This window comes from Salvelinus fontinalis, chromosome 9 (assembly GCF_029448725.1).
Source record: "Salvelinus fontinalis isolate EN_2023a chromosome 9, ASM2944872v1, whole genome shotgun sequence".
Taxonomy (NCBI): domain Eukaryota; kingdom Metazoa; phylum Chordata; class Actinopteri; order Salmoniformes; family Salmonidae; genus Salvelinus; species Salvelinus fontinalis.
In genome coordinates, this window is record NC_074673.1 from 11,771,363 (window position 1) to 11,791,361 (window position 19,999).

The following is a 19,999-nucleotide window of genomic DNA, read 5'->3' on the forward strand; positions in this document are numbered from 1 at the left end:
AGTAGTATCTAATATCAGCACCAGTAGTATCTATCATTAGTATCTATCATCAGCACCAGTAGTATATATCATTAGTATCTATCATCAGCACCAGTAGTATCTATCATCAGCACCAGTAGTATCTATCATTAGCACCAGTAGTATCTATCATCAGCACCAGTAGTATCTATCATTAGCACCAGTAGTATCTATCATTAGTATCTATCATCAGCACCAGTAGTATCTATCAGCAGCACCAGTAGTATCTATCATTAGCACCAGTAGTATCTATCATCAGTATCTATCATCAGCACCAGTAGTATCTATCATCAGCACCAATAATATCTATCATCAGCACCAGTAGTATCTAATATCAGCACCAGTAGTATCTATCAGCAGCACCAGTAGTGCCTATCATCAGCACCAGTAGTATCTAATATCAGCACCAGTAGTATCTATCATCAGCACCAATAATATCTATCATCAGCACCAGTAGTTCCTATCATCAGCACCAATAATATCTATCATCAGCACCAATAATATCTATCACCAGCACCAGTAGTATCTATCATCAGCACCAGTAGTATCTATCATCAGCACCAATAATATCTATCATCAGCACCAATAATATCTATCATCAGCACCAATAATATCTATCAGCAGCACCAGTAGTATCTATCAGCAGCACCAGTAGTATCTATCATCAGCACCAATAATATATATCATCAGCACCAGTAGTATCTATCAGCAGCACCAGTAGTATCTATCATCAGCACCAGTAGTATCTATCATCAGCACCAGTAGTATCTATCATTAGCACCAGTAGTATCTATCATTAGTATCTATCATCAGCACCAGTAGTATCTATCATCAGTATCTATCATCAGCACCAGTAGTATCTATCATCAGCACCAATAATATCTATCATCAGCACCAGTAGTATCTATCATTAGCACCAGTAGTATCTATCATTAGTATCTATCATCAGCACCAGTAGTATCTATCAGCAGCACCAGTAGTATCTATCATTAGCACCAGTAGTATCTATCATCAGTATCTATCATCAGCACCAGTAGTATCTATCATCAGCACCAATAATATCTATCATCAGCACCAGTAGTATCTAATATCAGCACCAATAATATCTATCATCAGCACCAATAATATCTATCATCAGCACCAGTAGTATCTATCATCAGCACCAGTAGTATCTATCATCAGCACCAATAATATCTATCATCAGCACCAGTAGTATCTATCATCAGCACCAATAATATCTATCATCAGCACCAATAATATCTATCATCAGCACCAGTAGTATCTATCATCAGCACCAATAATATATATCATCAGCACGAGTAGTATCTATCAGCAGCACCAGTAGTATCTATCATCAGCACCAGTAGTATCTATCATCAGCACCAGTAGTATCTATCATCAGCACCAGTAGTATCTATCAGCAGCACCAGTAGTATCTATCATCAGCACCAGTAATATCTATCATCAGCACCAATAGTATCTATCATCAGCACCAGTAGTCTCTATCATCAGCACCAATAATATCTATCAGCAGCACCAGTAGTAGCTATCAGCAGCACCAGTAGTATCTATCATCAGCACGAGTAGTATCTATCATCAGCACCGGTAGTATCTATCATCAGCACCAATAATATCTATCATCAGCACCAATAATATCTATCATCAGCACCAATAGTATCTATCAGCAGCACCGCTAGTATCGAATATCAGCACCAGTAGTATCATTCATCAGCACCAGTAGTGCCTATCAGCAGCACCAATTGTATCTAACAGCAGCACCAGTAGTGCCTGTCAGCAGCACCAATAATATCTATCATCAGCACCAGTAGTATCTATCAGCAGCACCAATTGTATCTATCAGCAGCACCAATTGTATCTATCAGCAGCACCAGTAGTGCCTGTCAGCAGCACCAATAGAATCTATCAGCAGCACCAATAGTACCTGTCAGCAGCACCAATTGTATCTATCAGCAGCACCAGTAGTGCCTGTCAGCAGCACCAATAGTATCTAACAGCAGCACCAGTAGTGCCTGTCAGCAGCACCAATTGTATCTATCAGCAGCACCAATTGTATCTATCAGCAGCACCAATTGTATCTATCAGCAGCACCAGTAGTACCTGTCAGCAGCACCAATTGTATCTATCAGCAGCACCAGTAGTATCTATCAGCAGCACCAATTGTATCTATCAGCAGCACCAATTGTATCTATCAGCAGCACCAGTAGTGCCTGTCAGCAGCACCAATAGAATCTATCAGCAGCACCAATAGAATCTATCAGCAGCACCAATAGTATCTATCAGCAGCACCAGTAGTATCTATCAGCAGCACCAATAGAATCTATCAGCAGCACCAATAGAATCTATCAGCAGCACCAGTAGTATCTATCAGCAGCACCAATTGTATCTATCAGCAGCACCAGTAGTACATGTCAGCAGCACCAATAGAATCTATCAGCAGCACCAATAGTATCTATCAGCAGCACCAATAGAATCTATCAGCAGCACCAATAGTATCTATCAGCAGCACCAGTAGTATCTATCAGCAGCACCAATTGTATCTATCAGCAGCACCAGTAGTATCTATCAGCAGCACCAATTGTATCTATCAGCAGCACCAGTAGTATCTATCAGCAGCACCAATAGTACCTGTCAGCAGCACCAATAGTATCTAACAGCAGCACCAGTAGTGCCTGTCAGCAGCACCAATAGTATCTAACAGCAGCACCAGTAGTATCTGTCAGCAGCACCAATAGAATTTATCAGCAGCACCAGTAGTATCTATCAGCAGCACCAATAGAATTTATCAGCAGCACCAGTAGTACCTGTCAGCAGCACCAATAGAATTTATCAGCAGCACCAGTAGTGCCTGTCAGCAGAACCAGTAGTACCTGTCAGCAGCACCAGTAGTACCTGTCAGCAACACCAGTAGTACCTGTCAGCAACACCAATAGTACCTGTCAGCAACACCAATAGTACCTGTCAGCAACACCAATAGTACCTGTCAGCAACACCAGTAGTACCTGTCAGCAACACCAATAGTACCTGTCAGCAGCACCAGTAGTACCTGTCAGCAACACCAATAGTACCTGTCAGCAGCACCAGTAGTACCTGTCAGCAGCACCAGTAGTACCTGTCAGCAGCACCAATAGTACCTGTCAGCAACACCAATAGTACCTGTCAGCAACACCAATAGTACCTGTCAGCAACACCAATAGTACCTGTCAGCAACACCAATAGTACCTGTCAGCAGCACCAATAGTACCTGTCAGCAACACCAGTAGTACCTGTCAGCAACACCAATAGTACCTGTCAGCAGAACCAATAGTACCTGTCAGCAGCACCAATAGTACCTGTCAGCAACACCAATAGTACCTGTCAGCAGCACCAGTAGTACCTGTCAGCAGCACCAATAGTACCTGTCAGCAGCACCAATAGTACCTGTCAGCAGCACCAATAGTACCTGTCAGCAACACCAATAGTACCTGTCAGCAGCACTAGTAGTTACTGTTGCAAAAAAAAGTATGTGAACCCTTTGGAATTATCTGGATTTCTGCATAAATTGGTCATAAAATTTGATCTGATCTTCATCTAAGTCACAACAATAGACAAACACAGTCTGCTTAAACTAATAACACACAAATTATTGTATTTTTCATGTCCATATTGAATACATCATCATTTAAATACATTCTCCTGCAAAATGTCTTGATAAACTTGGGAATTCATTTTTCCGTTGATGATAGCAAGCTGTCCAGGCCCTTAGGCAGCAAAGCAGCCCCAAACCATGATGCTCCCTCCACCATACTTTACAGTTGGGATGAGGTTTTGATGTTGGTGTGCTGTGCCATTTTTTTCTCCACAAATAGTGTTGTGTGTTCCTTCCAAACAACTCAACTTCATCTGTCCACAGAATATTTTGCCAGAAGAGCTGTAGAACATCCAGGTGTTCAGACGTGCACCAATGTTTTTTTTGGACAGCAGTGGCTTCTTCCGTGGTGTCCTCCCATGAACACCATTCTTGTTTAGTGTTTTACGTACTGTAGACTCGTCAACAGAGATGTTACCATGTTCCAGAGATTTCTGTAAGTCTTTAGCTGACACTCTAGGATTCTTCTTAACCTCATTGAGCATTCTGCACTGTGCTCTTGCAGTCATCTTTGCAGGGCAGCCACTCCTAGGGAAAGTAGCAACAGGGCTGAACTTTCTCCATTTATTGACAATTTGTCTTACTGTGGACGGATGAACATCAAGGCTTTTAGAGATACTTTTGTAACCCTTTCCAGCTTTATGCAAATCATAAATTCTTAATCTTAGGTCTTCTGAGATCTCTTTTGTTCGAGGCATGGTTCACATCAGGCAATGCTTCTTGTGAATAGCAAACTCAAATTTTGTGAGTGTTTTTTATAGGACAGGGCAGCTCTAACCAACATCTCCAATCTCGTCTCATTGATTGGACTCCAGGTTAGCTGACTCCTGACTCCAATTATATTTTGAAAAAGTCATTAGCCTAGGGGTTCACATACTTTTTCCAACCTACACTGTGAACGTTTAAATTATGTATTCGATATGGGCATGAAAAATACAATAATTTGTGTGTTATTAGTTCAAGCAGACTGTGTTTGTCTCTTGTTGTGACTAAGATGAAGATCAGATCAAATTTTATGACTAATTTATGCAGAAATCCAGATAATTCCAAAGGGTTCACTTACTTTTTCTTGCCACTGTAGGTAAACTCACTCTATCACTCTCTCTTTCTCTTTTTCTCTATTTCTTTCTTTCTTTCTTTCTTTTTTTCTTTCTTTCTTTCTTTCTTTCTTTCTTTCTTTCTTTCTTTCTTTACCTTTCTCTATGTCTCGCTGTGTCTCTCTCCTTATCTCTCTCGCTGTCGCTGTCGGTCTCTCTACCTCCCTCCTGCCCCATTCTCTTTCCCCCAGCTACCCAGTCTGAGGAACCAGGTTCTCCTGGTGGAGCTCCATCTGGAGGACAACAGCATCTCCTCACTGGAGGGCCTGACAGCCTGCTGGCTCCCCCTGATGCAGCTCCTCTCTGGGGCCCAAAACAGGTAACATCACATGGCATTCCATCTGATGCCATTGTTATGTTTTATGTTGTGTTGAGTAACTATATGTATGCTGCTCTCTTGGCCTGGGCTCACTTAAAAAAAAAAAGGATATGTAAATCCCAATGTGACTTCTATGGTTAAATAAAGGATTTAAAAAAATCCAGTGTACCCAATGCCAATGACTAGGCCAGTTTAAATTGTACTAGCTACATGTAAGTAATTCAGTGTTTGTGATAACATTTGTAAGATTTAAGAAAACCAATGTAATGCTGCTGAATGATTGGTAAATACACTGTGAAGGGGTTGCCATGATTTTAACAGTATCTTGCAGGCAGCTCGGTGGCGAGTAAATTTCGCTATTTCAAATTACAGTGCACACACTATAATATAAATACGGTATCAAAGCAAGTACTCTGTAATAATACACAGTACAATAGTGTAAAATTGACTGTATTATACTGTAAAAAAGTAAATGCTATCGTAATCGGAATGAATAAATTGATGAATGATTGAAATTCATTGAGATGAGGGGTTTGCATTTCACAGTATTTTACTGTAATTGGGCTAGGTAAAGTGTTTACACATTACAGTACATTAATGAATATTTTGTGTTTAATATCATTTGCACATCTAGAGGCCTTAACAAAGGCTTCCAAACTGGCAGCGACTACAGAGCAAAACAGACCTGAAGGACATGGCAAAATGCTCAACCATTTAGGTTTTAGGTCTTGATGCCACTCAAATCTGTCCCCTATACATTTTAAATGTCACGGGGCACTATAACCTACAAGGAGTTAAATTGGTACAGCATTCTCACTCATGGGTGCAACAAATATAGGCTCTTACAAGGCACGCCTCAAAATATGTTAATGAGACAGAAACAGCAATACCATTCACCCACTAATGGTCAAAAGGTTTTTGGCGCTCCAAAGATACTGTTTTCTGTGGGGTGGAATTACACTACCATTCGAAATATAGCACTTTTCCCAAAATGCACTATAATATACAGTATGCTGAAGTAACAAGTTCTTTTTTTACTGTTAATAATACCTAAAATTACTGTATAAATTACAGTATTCCATTACAGTGTATTACATGTATTTTCTTAATTTGTGTTTTGCAGTATAACCCATCTGCCATCACTGTGTCATTTTGTGTCACTGGAGAAGCTGGACATCAGAGACAACTGCCTCTCAGGTAATGGTTTATTACTTTTAAAAATGTAACTTTTGATGTCCCAAAAACTTTTGATCCAAATATTTCAGTTGTCATGTTCTTATGTCATTTACATACTGTAGTTTCATGCTATTCCATCCATATTATTCTGCTCTGTGCCTCTCTATGTGAGTGGGAGGGAGCATTTTAAGTGTGGATTTATGGTAATACCTATGTCTACGATATGCATAATGTCACACATCTGGGGAATGCGATGCACCTCCATCCAGTAAATGTCAGGGGATCCAGCAGTAGATAAAGATACAGTCTCCATAACAAGATCAGGTACCAGTGATAGTGATATATAGACAGTGAAAACCATAAGCTCAGGCCTCTGCTGCTCTGCCTCTGTGCGATGTAAAACCATAAGCTCAGGCCTCTGCTGCTCTGCCTCTGTGCGATGTAAAACCATAAGCTCAGGCCTCTGCTGCTCTGCCTCTGTGCGATGTAAAACCATAAGCTCAGGCCTCTGCTGCTCTGCCTCTGTGCGATGTAAAACCATAAGCTCAGGCCTCTGCTGCTCTGCCTCTGTGCGATGTAAAACCATAAGCTCAGGCCTCTGCTGCTCTGCCTCTGTGCGATGTAAAACCATAAGCTTAGGCCTCTGCTGCTCTGCCTCTGTGCGATGTAAAACCATAAGCTCAGGCCTCTGCTGCTCTGCCTCTGTGCGATGTAAAACCATAAGCTCAGGCCTCTGCTGCTCTGCCTCTGTGCGATGTAAAACCATAAGCTCAGGCCTCTGCTGCTCTGCCTCTGTGCGATGTAAAACCATAAGCTCAGGCCTTTGCTGCTCTGCTTCTGTGCGATGTAAAACCATAAGCTCAGGCCTCTGCTGCTCTGCCTCTGTGCGATGTAAAACCATAAGCTCAGGCCTTTGCTGCTCTGCTTCTGTGCGATGTAAAACCATAAGCTCAGGCCTCTGCTGCTCTGCTTCTGTGCAATGTAAAACCATAAGCTCAAGCCTCTGCTGCTCTGCCTCTGTGCGATGTAAAACCATAAGCTCAGGCCTCTGCTGCTCTGCCTCTGTGCGATGTAAAACCATAAGTTCAGGCCTCTGCTGCTCTGCCTCTGTGCGATGTAAAACCATAAGCTCAGGCCTCTGCTGCTCTGCCTCTGTGCGATGTAAAACCATAATCTCAGGCCTTTGCTGCTCTGCTTCTGTGCGATGTAAAACCATAAGCTCAGGCCTCTGCTGCTCTGCCTCTGTGCGATGTAAAACCATAAGCTCAGGCCTCTGCTGCTCTGCCTCTGTGCGATGTAAAACCATAAGCTCAGGCCTCTGCTGCTCTGCCTCTGTGCGATGTAAAACCATAAGCTCAGGCCTCTGCTGCTCTGCCTCTGTGCGATGTAAAACCATAAGCTCAGGCCTCTGCTGCTCTGCCTCTGTGCGATGTAAAACCATAATCTCAGGCCTTTGCTGCTCTGCTTCTGTGCGATGTAAAACCATAAGCTCAGGCCTCTGCTGCTCTGCCTCTGTGCGATGTAAAACCATAAGCTCAGGCCTTTGCTGCTCTGCCTGACTGTTGTAGAGCTGCAGAACTTGTGTGAGAGTCTGCAGGGATGTCCACTCCTTCGAGAGGTCCATCTCACTGGGAATCCCCTTCAGCAAGAGACCATGTGGAGGTAGGGAAAGCCCAATGAGAAACACAAAATATGTGAATATGTATGAGCGACAAGCCCTGGGTTGCATGCACGTGGTAGAAAGCAATGTTGTCATACACACACCACCTTATACGGTAACACTGTACTTGGACGCTGCATCATAACAGGTACATAACAGTGGAGGCTGCTGAGGGGAGAACGGCTCATAATAATGGCCGTAACGGAGCAAATGGAATGGCATCAAACACCTGGAGACCATGTGTTTGATGTATTTGATACCATTCCAATAATTCCTCTCCAGTCATTACCACGAGTCGTTCTCCCCAATTAACGCGCCACCAACCTCCTGTGGTACATACAATACATTCCCAGTCATCAACATTGCAACGATTAGTTGAAAAATGTAATTAAAATGGTTTTAAAATGGCTGTGTAGAGAGACAGACAGACACAATTAACTTCTCTAGCTTTGTTCTGGAATATCCCTGCTGGGGCAGATGTGAGAAGTTAGGTTACATACCAACGGGAATACCAAGCCACTGCCATTTCATATCATCCCTCCTGTCGCAGAACGTAAGCCCAGTCTTGAGGAGGATGTTGGCTGTGGTGACTAAGGTAGAATAAACATTCCACCAGAACACAAGAGCTTCCTGTCCACATCCCAGGATTAGCCTAGCAATCTGAGAATGCTATTGGATTAGCCAACGTGCCAACGATATCTGCACCGCACAACCTCTGTAGCACTGAGTGTCAGTAGTTCCCGAAATATTTATTCAATGGAAAAATCTATTAAGTTTTCAATGTCAATTTGCTCATTCACTTACAGCGCCAAAACATTTTCCTCATGTACATTTGAGTGGGGGGTCCAAATGAGTTGATATGAAAAATGTGTGCTAGCTAGAGCACTTAACTTCAATTACCGGTAGCCTAGCTAGATTTCATCATTTCGGCATTACACATGGTCATTAGTGGTCTTAACAGTTTATGACCGACAAACCATGCATATTTTATGAAGTGTGAAATTACAAATATTTTCTAAAACATTTTAAGGTCCGTCTAGTCATAGCATTAGCCTAAAAGATGATGCCTGGATCTCTCAAGAACTGTTACGACAGGATTTAATAATACCAGTAGCTTACTACCCTTTCTTCGCCCAAGTCATGTAAAAAACGTGCCACTGAGCAAACACTTAAAAGAACCATGATTAACACACTTATTTTTTCTCAACCTCTACAGTATATCTGAATATTTATTCTAATCAACCAGTAGTAGTACTGTACACCACATTATGCATTCTATCTTCATACATTTTGGCAGTCAGCACCCACCCAGACATATGGGTTTCTATTACCTGGGGTGCCACACCGTTAGCCTCAATGGAGAATAAATATTCCCAATGAACTTTACCTAACCTCCAATGCCAACAGTGGAATTAGCACCCTGTATTTCCCCACTCTCCCCCTGGCCCTTTCATCCCAGTCCAGCGATAACACCGACTAAACTAAAGCACCAAATGGAGATTGCTAAGAAATACACTTCCAGCAGCCCTGAGCCAGGGGAAGAAGATAGCACTCTGCCTGATTAATCAGACCTCTTTTAAGAGCCTGTGTTTTCAAGGAAGTCTTCACTAAATGAAATATATAGATCCAGGTTGGGTTAGGTTCAACCCGGAGAGAGACAAAGACGGATGGAGGGAAGGACGCAGCTAGAGAGCCTAGCTAGGACCAGGAGGGAACATTGTATTGTTAGAGAGAGAAGGAGCTTCATGGCCATGGCTCTGGGCTCCACTTAATAAATACATTTTTTCAAATGAGCCAAGCAGGTCAAATTGCTCAGCATTCTGACATATTTTAAGCTAATTTCCTGAGTTCTTTAATTTGAACCTTGTACGTTAAACACAAATAACCAGTGGCACATAATTGCAAAGCATGTTTTTTTCCACCCAAAAACATTTAACCATGAAAGGCATTGTGTGTGCCCACCTCACGTCAATGAGCTCATGTGAGGATCAAGGCTTTATTATGGGTTATGCTTCGTTACAAGAGGGTCCGGTCAGCCAAACGACAAGCCTGTAGGGCTGAAATCTAATCCTTGTTTGTGTGTGTGTGTGTGTGTGTGTGTGTGTGTGTGTGTGTGTGTGTGTGTGTGTGTGTGTGTGTGTGTGTGTGTGTGTGTGTGTGTGTGTGTGTGTGAGAGTGAGTGAGAGAGAGAGTGTGAGAGGGGTGAGGTGGGGCTCATCAAAACCCCATTACTCTGACAGTGGACTGCACAACCAGTGACCTAGAGTCATGTTTGTGGCACAGTACAGGGAGTTCAGCGGGTTCTTGCCCCACCATCATTCTTTAGGATATTTTAAGCCAGATTTACGCCTGATGTTGATAAACTAAACTAAAGGCTCCCATCCTTTTGGCACATTTTGTATTGGATTTAGGCTCATATTGACAGCAACAGCGCCTGTGGTAAAATGACCAGAAGCAAATACTAACCAAACATTTGTTGTGAACATAAATTGCTTTAGGTTAGTAGTAGTTGTTGTTTATAAGTACACTTTCACATTTAAACATTTCATAAAGACTAATAATTACAGATTAGTTACAGATAAAGATTTGTCATATCACAGAAAACATTCATACTGTATAAATTTACTCGATTTGTAAATTGTCACGGCTCAGTAATACTGTATGCGTTTCCTAATGTGTTTCTTTCTACATTTTCACATTGGTATCGATCGACCACATTTGGCCATGCAGTTTGCTTTGGAGACCATTTTCTCTGCTGGCAAATTTTTTGGGATTCCTCAGCTTGCACATCCTTAGCCTCAGGCCGGTGTTACCTCTCTCTCCCATAGACACACAGCTCAGCAGCCATCCCCCTCACAGCACAGCCAGGCCACCATCAGCTGCTTCAGCTTAAGGTGCGTCCCAAATGGCACCCTATTCCCTATGTAGTGCACTACTTTCGACCAGTGCACTACATAGGGAATAGGGTGCCATTTGGGATACATTGGATACAACTTAAGTCACTCACTCTTTTAGTGGTTGAGAAAAAAAGGAAAATAACAACAAAAACAAAGAAAACCAGAGCCTGAAGCCCAGTCTTTAGTCTCAAAGTCTTTCATCTGCAGCTCAACATGTCATCACATTCTTCTGCTTTGAGAAAATCAAGACTCTAACCAAACTTCTTGTTTCGCATGGAGGAAAATGGCTTTGATTCTGCTGGGCCTGAAATGTCAAACTCGTTTTAGGATTTTATCCCTGTTCGCTCTCTCAAGGAGGTGTATCTACTCTGCCTAAGGACTTCTCTGCCAAACTATTGGATACAACAAGCTGAGGCTATCCACTGGCACATCATATTACACTTTAGACATCCGAGTTGGGGGCAATTCAATTTGAACTTTGTCAGTTCAGAAAATGGGTTGACCCTTTACATTTTTTATAATCAGTTTGAGTTAAAATCAAATCCAGGATCATTCACAATTCCTACTTTAACAATGTTGAATATGTAATTGTGTTAGGTGGTCATTTATCAATTTAGTGTTTTAGAATATGGAGAGCACTTTACATGACAGGGCCTAAAACTTATGTGTTTATTACATTGGAGTTACATGCTGGTATTTTAAAATACATTTACTGACTGCAATTGTTACCTTAAATAGTTGTAGACTTTTTTGAGTATAGGACATGACTTTTTGAAATGCTACCAAGTAGCATGAACCCTAGTGTGGTATTCTGTAGCATCCAGCCATGATCTTTATTGATTAACCCACCATGTTATCTTCCACAGGTCCAGTCTGCAGAGGGCTGTGCCGGGTCTACAGGCCATAGACGGGCAGCCTGTTGACTCCTCTCCAGCGCTCCCTGGTCCTGGTCTAGTCTTGGCCCTGCTGCCTCAGAACAGCTTTCTAGCCTTCTGTCAGGCACAGCTCCAGCAGCTCCACACACTGCAGCACAGCCACACAGCACAACTCAGGTTAATGCAGCTTACTACAGACTCTTGTCAGCTTTTCTGCTGGACAGCTCAGCTTACACATATGCTGTAGGATAGCAATATCATACAGACAAACTCTAACCTGCATATTAGTATTATTAGCATAACTGATACACAGGGTGTCCAAAGCTGAAAGGCAATGTTTAGCTGTTTTTGTAAGTAGCTTGAGGACACTAGTCTTAACGGACACCCCTAGACAGACAAGACCACCAACATATAGACCAGTGGTCAACCCTCAGCTTATCTTTCTGACCTCACCATAATTATGTTTCACAAAAGATGAAACGCAGTGGTGTCTAGTGGTATGGGTGAGACCAAGGAGTCCCATGGCTCGGGTGGGACCACAGTGCGCTCCTCTCCACCCCTGTCCATGCTCCATGCACCCCCTCTGGGCGTTGGACAATGGGCCTTTCTGGGGGCAGGGCAGGGACCACCGCAGCCAGTTAACCCCTGGCTCAAGTCTCGACCCAGGGCCAGACAAGGTCTAGAGAGGTGAAGAGTCTGGCTGTGGCTCAGGACTGTCTAGTAAAGCTGGTAAAATTATGTAGACATCCTGGGGTTTACCCTGCTGTGTAAAGTTTTACAACACTGCCGAGAGAAATTAAAGGTATTTCATCTGAAATGTCCTTACTTTCTCTATAAGTTTCTATGTCTATTGACAGATTGGACTCAACACAAAAATAGGCCTATCTCTGCAGTGTTACATTGCCGTCCTCATTTCACATAGTGTAAATGGGGTCGAAGTACCTTTCTGAATGAATCCCAGTTAGTTTCCATTAAAATATATCATTCCAGTTCCATCATGTGCTTGAACTGCTGTAGCTAGTAGCCCCAGGGCAGCAGGTATTTGACTTCCACTCACAACTTCATTGTTTAATAGCATAAATTATTATTTATGCAACCTTAAATGGGACTTTAAGATACAAAACCATATTTTCTCCCTTACCGACTATTCACTGTTTCCCTTTACTGTTATACACCTTCCCCTCGACCCTGTGGTGAACTGGCAGGTACGAGGAGGAGAAATCGAGGTCACTGTCTATATGGTCACCCTCTTTACCCCCCTTCTAGCTGAATAGCAGGGGCATTGTGAAGGCAAGGCTTGTTCGGGCTAGTGGGCCGTGTATGGTCGTATACTGTGTACCCAGTAGCCATGAGTAGCCCTGAGGGTCTTAGATAGATTGGGGGAAGCGCATCCAAGCGTTGCTAATAGACTCGTTAAGTTTCCATTGAGGTGGCTTTGTACCAACTTAATCCCCTCTATGAAAGAGACATTATATGGGATTACAGAACTGACACCCATAGACCCTCTGTGAAGGCAAGCCTGTTGCAGCCCAAAAGTAAGCAATTTTTTCAATGCAGATACTAGGTGATCAAATATGAAAAAGGTGTTGTTGTTTTTGTAGGTATTCATCAGACATTTGTATCTACGTTAGCCATTGCTTATCTCGTAGGCCTCGTATGAGAGAGGACGGAATGTATGTTACACAACCTAGAACGACATCCAAAATCTACTTATGTGATCTTCATATGAACGAGTGCATGTGTTTGTGTGTGCGCAGCGGTGCTCTCCCTCCCCTGGATGCTCTGAGGCTCTCCCTCCAGCTCCATGATGAAGCTGTACAGCTGGCTGAGGAGCACAGATACGCTCACGAATATGGAGACACCAGCATCACCGACAAACAAGATGACAGTCACAGGAGTGACACCGCCAGGGTTAGCAGGATCCCTGCCGAAAAGTCTGACGTAGAGGGTATGGACAGACATGGTGGTGTCACGAGTGTCATGAACAGGAAGCAACCTGAAAATAAGTCCTGTGGAAACACAAACACCTGGCCACATGTGGTTCCCCTCATCAGCCCAGCCAATGACAACAGTGAAAACCAGCCTCAGCCCCCAGCATACAGATCATTCAGCAGTCTAGGGACTGTGTCCAATAGGCCCGAGTTGAAGCCAGCAACGCCAGCTAGCTACACCAGTTCCAGCTCTACCTTCTCCGAGGAAAAAACGTCCCGTGCCACTGCCAAGCCCAGCAGTTCACCCTTCCCCAAAGCTCACATCGAGCTGGACCTCAAAAAGTAAAGTGTTCTCTCACTCATGAATTCTTTCATAGTTTCTCTACTTTTATTAGTTTCTGCCAATGAGCATTTGTCATCATTAGAGTGTCCTCCAGTTGATCGATGTTGAACATCATATTCACTCTGACACACAGTCATCATTAAGAGGGCTGTATCTTTGATATAAGCTTGTTCGAGACAGGCTGGATTCCTCTTCTGGAGTCTCTGCAAGCCAGATGTTTGGACAGAAATAAATGTGTGTTCTGCGTCCTAAATGGCAACCTATGTACCATAGGGAATAGGGTGCTATTTCAGACGCACCCATGGTCAAAGAGATTGAGGGTATGATATCATTATGTATCTTTTTTTGTGTCTTTTTTCGGAACAGCATGGCAGCTGTAGTGATCCAGCGCCACTGGAGAGGACACAGAGGACGTCAGAGGATCCAGCTGCATCCACCTCCAGGAGAGGGGCAAGGAGGAAGAGAGAGGGGAAGAGTAGACACAGGACCCGGCCATACTGGGTCAGAGCACAGCCGTTTGGAACCAGATTATGCTGCAACTGCCATCCAGGTAAGTCAGGGTCACAGGAAACTGGGCTGCGAGTGACTTCCTGGAACTCTTTATCATAACTATTAGACTGGCCATGCTGACAGGTTTTTCAATCGGTTCTATGGAAATACATGACTGTCTACTCAGAAATCGTTGTCTTGCTTCGATCAATCCCACAAATAGATAGTTTGAGTTCATCAGTTTTTATAGAAATGTAATTTCTCATTTGCCATAGAGGTCCAGTAACATGTTTCTGAGAATATATATTTTTTATTAATAATAAAAACATCATATGTCCAGATCTTATATGATATTGAGGCTTAATTTGGTTATCGTATGATTCAATAGATCAAACATTCTACCTGACACTTCTCTTGAAATGTCCCCTCTCCTCTCTCTCCCCTTTTCTCCTCCTCTCCCATCCCTCTCTCCCCTCTCTCTCTCTCTATACTTGATGGGCCCTTGAGGAGTCTTTGGCAGTGGGGGGATAAAATGATTAATCAAATTCCAGACTTTTGCAGTAGTGGGAGCGGTGAGGATTCCAGATTCCAGCACCGCTCACTTTGTGAAGTCATCCCTTTGGGAATTCTGAGGATTTAGAACCCTTGCTGGCGCTCCATTTGTCTCCTAGTGCCCAAGTCACATAGAGTTCAAACAGCAGATCACTCAGCAATTAAACAGAGGTTAACATGTTTTATCTTCCTAATGGGATAACACACAATATTTAACTTTGTCTGTGATTCATGGCTCTTCCTCTGGTACTTTCGTTCCTCCAGGCGGTTTGGAGAGGCTTCACTCTGAGGAGGAGGCTGGCTGCTGCTCTGGCCCAGGCTCGGGGCTTCAACCCCGCGGATCACGAGGCCTTCGAGGTGGTGAACGTGGATGAATTTGTCTTTGATGAGGTAGGCAGTAGGTACAAACTTCACAGACTGACTCTCTCTGGGTTGACTGGTCTGAACCTCAAACCCCCTATCAAGTTGACCTTGCCCCCCAGAAAAATGGAGACCGGCACGTTTCCCCTTTCCTCTACTCCTCTCACTCATCTACTCGGCTATTCCCTGGGGATTAGGATTATTAAAGAACACTGCCCATTATACTGAGGCCAGGGGAAACTGGAAGATTCTACATGATAAATGGCATTTTAGCTATTCTTTCATCATCCACAAGTTCACTTGCCCTCTGTCCTCTTCAAATGCCATCCACTTGAGAATGTGTCTATGTCGTGTGTGTGTGTGTGTGTGTGTGTGTGTGTGTGTGTGTGTGTGTGTGTGTGTTCGTTCGCGTGTGTGCGTGCGTGCATGCGTGAAGCACTCATCTCAAATATTTAAACAAAACAAAACCTCTATCACATGATGATCTGCTGTTTACTTTGAAGAAGTCACTTCACCACCAAACCCTTGGAGGGAATAGAAAAACATTGATGTCCAGTACTGTAGTCTGTTAATGTTGTTGTTTCACGCTAAAGGTGATTCTCATCTCCTTTGGCTTGTAAATAGATGGCACTAGAGAGAGACTGGATGATGACTTCGCTGCTGTCTGACGATTCACCTCCCAAAACCCTCCTTCATTCTCCTCCATTCCCAGACCAGCTGCTTGGTCCAAAGGTAACACAGCACTGAACCCCCACCCCCAAAAAAGAAAAAAGTCCTCCGGGACCCACCACAACTCTCACTGATTAATCCTCAAATGTATTACCTTGAAAAACACAATTACTTTTAGGAGGCCTGAAATACCCTATGCATTAGCAGATGTCATTTTTCACACGAGCCAGGGCCCTTTTTCTTTCCTTAGATATCTCTCCCTGGCTCTTTGCTTTGGATGAGCATTGCAGGCAGGACTCTATATCACCTTAGCTAGCCGCTCTGCTTGGCTCTCACTGAAGGGGGGCAGCTGCCTCCACGCCAGGCAGGCCTTAATGTTTTAACACTAGCTAACGTGATCTCCAAAGGATGGATAAACTATTTAAACAATTTACCACTTCGACAGAGAGGAGGGAGAGGTTTTTCAAATGTTTTTAAGATCACTTAAGTTGTGACTCTGACTTTAGGGTCTTCTGGGAATGGAAATGCTGGATCTTAATGTACACTCTGTAATTCCTTTTCTCATTTAGACTATTTAGAAAAGGGCAAACTTCTGCAAGGTTGTGTTTTAGGTGTTCGACCCTCACATTTCCTGTTAATTAGGGGAAGCACTGGGCTTGCACCCATAGTGCCAGGGTCAACAGTAGTCTGTTCTTCATGATTAGCTGACTATCACTCCTTTTACCATTACAAAACATTAAGAACACCTGAACACGTTTCTTCTTTGATATAATGCTACAGTACATGATAACAACCTTCTCTCTTCTGACTGTGTATTTCAGCGTCCTCTGAATCTTCCAGATGCCAACCAGCAGACCAGCTCACCTGTTCTTCTGTGGAACCCCAAGCAGGCCTGGATGGGTGGGGAGAGAGCAGAGCCTGCTGAGCATAGAGTTTCCCTTGACAGTATCAGCAGGTAGGATACTGATTGAGCCGTCATGGCCGACACATTTTCATCTAGGTAGTTCTCACAAAGCCAACATGGATGCCACAAGTGAAGGCTTGCTTCCTTACTAATCACCAATGAAAGTGCCTTCATAAACTATTGTTTCCAAATAGGATCAAGATTGAGAGTGTGTTTTTTCCTCCCAATTTATTTCAGAACTAAATCTCCTGTCTCTGCGTCAGGGCTCAGTGGTCTTTCTGAGAGTTCTCCTGCTTCTGTGTCAGGGCTCGATGGGCTTTCTGAGAGATCAGAGAAGATTCTGGAGGAGTGGTAAGTAGAGTTGCAAAGAGGGGGAATATTTTGGTTCCTATTCTGCCAAATTTAGAACAAAATCCCCAACTCTGTCCTGTATGCTGTACCCTAATGGGACAAAAGCTGTTTGTGACTGTCAATGTGTGAGTGTTGTAGTGAGGATGTTTTAGATTCAGCGTGTGACATGTGTGTCATTGTCTCCCCAGGGGGTTCAGAGACAGCCACACTGCTCTGATGATGCTGAAGAGAGCTCAGAAGATGAAGTCTAAGAAGCAGAGGCAGAGAAAACTATTGGGTCTGCATAAATCAGTTGAAGTTTATTTAAATTTGGAACCTATTTATTATTTACAGATGTTCAACTGGCTTGAGCAACTACTACTGAACCAAACCCCCCTAGAACCTACCTCGTCTAGGCTCTCCTTTCTCCTCTATTTTTTTAAACTATATTGCCACGCTAGCAGCATTGAGCCTTTCCTCCTTGTGTATGTTAATCAGCTGTAACAGACAGCAGAGGTAACAGAGGTCTGGCCCTGTCATCTCCTATTGGCCCTAGTCAGAGAGCCCTTACAGGAAATTAACCAAACCAACTGGTGACTTTCCCTTCCCTTAGTTCCAACCAACCAGACGCTCTCTCCGTGCCATCGTCCCGGAGACGGTTTTCATTACTCTGCATGGGTTACCGCGGCTATACCGAAATGTGACCTCACCTCAAACATCGGTCGTCGGGTCGGTAGTAGTGCCACGCCCAAGTAGAGTAGACAGACAGAGTGAGGCTGGTCGTTGATCAGGATTGTTAGAGCATGACTGTACAGTACCAGAGCACTAGATCCAGTTATCTTTCTCTCAGTCTGCCACACAGGCTTGTGTCAACTGTCATCTGCCCAAGTAGTGAATGCATAGTGTTAGGCTCTCTGCATGTCATGAAGGGTCTCTGCTGTGAGTTTATCCAGAACCCAAAGGTTCTTGTCTGGATGCTGTGGGTTTAATGTTAGACTCTCTCTCTCTCTTTCTCTCCTTCTCTCTCTTTCTCTCTCATTCTTTCTCTCTCTCTCATTCTCTCTCTCTGTCTCTCTCTTTCTTCTAGACCCAACTGTACGCCTGGCCCTTTTCAGGAACCATAGCAACCAGCATGCCCCTATGGAAGCACCAAAGAAGCCCTCTCCAGAGAGGAGAGACTACATTAAAGGTAGGACTCAGACAACACTAGACACTACAGTAATATAGTCTTATCACATTACTGAGCTGAGGCAAACCTAGCCCAGCCAACTGTACTGTGTTTTACCATGCATTTAGGCTACCTCGTTAACCTTAAATGAAATGGTGACAATTTGTATGTATTTTTTGGGGGATCAAAATGTACTTTATGCAGCATACTTCAATCCCCCACAAATGTATACTGCAGCTCATAGAGCCATGCTTATGTATGTGCGTGTTTTAGTGCTTTCAATATGAGACGTTTACTATCTGGAGGAAGTAAGTACGACTGCTTCCTGTATTAAATAGAAACGCTTAGAGATTACGGACCGGTGACCAAATTGAAGGCACATGAACGGTGGTAAATAGTGGGACATGAAGTAGTTTGGGATGACGGATGATAAACAAGATGATTGTGTTTCAGCAGGGCTTTGTAGATGACTTGAAGTGTGAAATTGAGTTAAGTACTGGGGAGGTAGGGCACTGAGGGGTTCCAGACTGAACAAACTGAAGGCCTCTTGTCTTAGACATAAATAGTTTTGTGGGGGGTAGTAGTAGTCTCTTGGTTTGGGTGAGTTGGTTGGTTGGTGGGTTTGTTGGGGTAGTGAGGCTAGGAGGGTGAGTTGGTCTTTTGGGGAAGGGAGGTTAAGTGGGTGAGTTGGTCTTTTGGGGAAGGGAGGTTAAGTGGGTGAGTTGGTTTGTTAAGGTAGCAAGGCTAGGTGGGTGAGTTGGTCTTTTGGGGAAGGGAGGCTAAGTGGGTGAGTTGGTTTGTTTGGGAAGGGAGGCTAAGTGGGTGAGTTGGTTTGTTTGGGAAGGGAGGCTAGATGGGTGAGTTGGTTTGTTTGGGAAGGGAGGCTAGATGGTTGAGTTGGTTTGTTTGGGAAGGGAGGCTAGATGGTTGAGTTGGTTTGTTGGGGTAGCGAAGCGAGGTGGGTGGGTTTGTTGAGGTGGGGTGGGGTTAGTGGGTTGGTGGTGAGTGGGTTGAGAAGAAAAGGTGCTGGTAAAAAGTATGGAGAAAAGTGGTTAGTGGAGATGGGAGGGGGGGTGGCAGGGTGGACTAGACTCTGTATGTACTTCTCTCTCCCTCCATGCACCATCTGCCCACACAGACCAGGCCAATATACTTTAACAATACAGATAGGTCCAAAAAGAGAGAGGGGAAATATTTTCTCCTCCTTTCATGAAACACTTTGCGGCAGCTCCCCGGCCCTGCTCCCCTCTCTCCGGGTATGTAAGCCGATACCCATTTCAAGTGGGTTACTCATGTCCAGCACATCCACACAAAGAGCCTGGATAAAATAAACACGCCGCGTCGGATATCTCGGAAAGAATCTGTCATGGGTTTGGGGCTAATCACCTCCAGAAGGGGCTTGACTCGAAGCCTGAAACGTTAGCCCCTGCCGGGGAGCTCCGGCTGGGCTGGCTGGCTGAGCCCGGGGCGCTAGCTGGGGATGGGGATGGATCTGAGGGGGTGCTTTCCACAGGTCAGCATCAGGGGAGGCAGAGGAGAGGGGAGGCAACCCAGCCCAGGCCAGC

General features: G+C 43.9%; 1 protein-coding gene across 1 annotated transcript in view; it reads left to right on the top strand.

The window, feature by feature from the left end:
* Nucleotides 1-19,999, top strand: part of lrriq1 (leucine-rich repeats and IQ motif containing 1) — a 53,742-nt gene that overhangs the window by 12,489 nt on the left and 21,254 nt on the right. Inside the window, exons 12-23 of the mRNA XM_055933417.1 lie at nucleotides 4,953-5,080; nucleotides 6,204-6,277; nucleotides 7,825-7,918; nucleotides 11,680-11,865; nucleotides 13,446-13,961; nucleotides 14,329-14,512; nucleotides 15,268-15,393; nucleotides 15,988-16,095; nucleotides 16,854-16,987; nucleotides 17,174-17,287; nucleotides 17,476-17,564; nucleotides 18,354-18,455. Of these exons, the coding sequence (XP_055789392.1) occupies nucleotides 4,953-5,080; nucleotides 6,204-6,277; nucleotides 7,825-7,918; nucleotides 11,680-11,865; nucleotides 13,446-13,961; nucleotides 14,329-14,512; nucleotides 15,268-15,393; nucleotides 15,988-16,095; nucleotides 16,854-16,987; nucleotides 17,174-17,287; nucleotides 17,476-17,564; nucleotides 18,354-18,455 (1,855 nt within the window). The remainder of the gene's footprint in view (nucleotides 1-4,952; nucleotides 5,081-6,203; nucleotides 6,278-7,824; nucleotides 7,919-11,679; nucleotides 11,866-13,445; nucleotides 13,962-14,328; nucleotides 14,513-15,267; nucleotides 15,394-15,987; nucleotides 16,096-16,853; nucleotides 16,988-17,173; nucleotides 17,288-17,475; nucleotides 17,565-18,353; nucleotides 18,456-19,999) is intronic.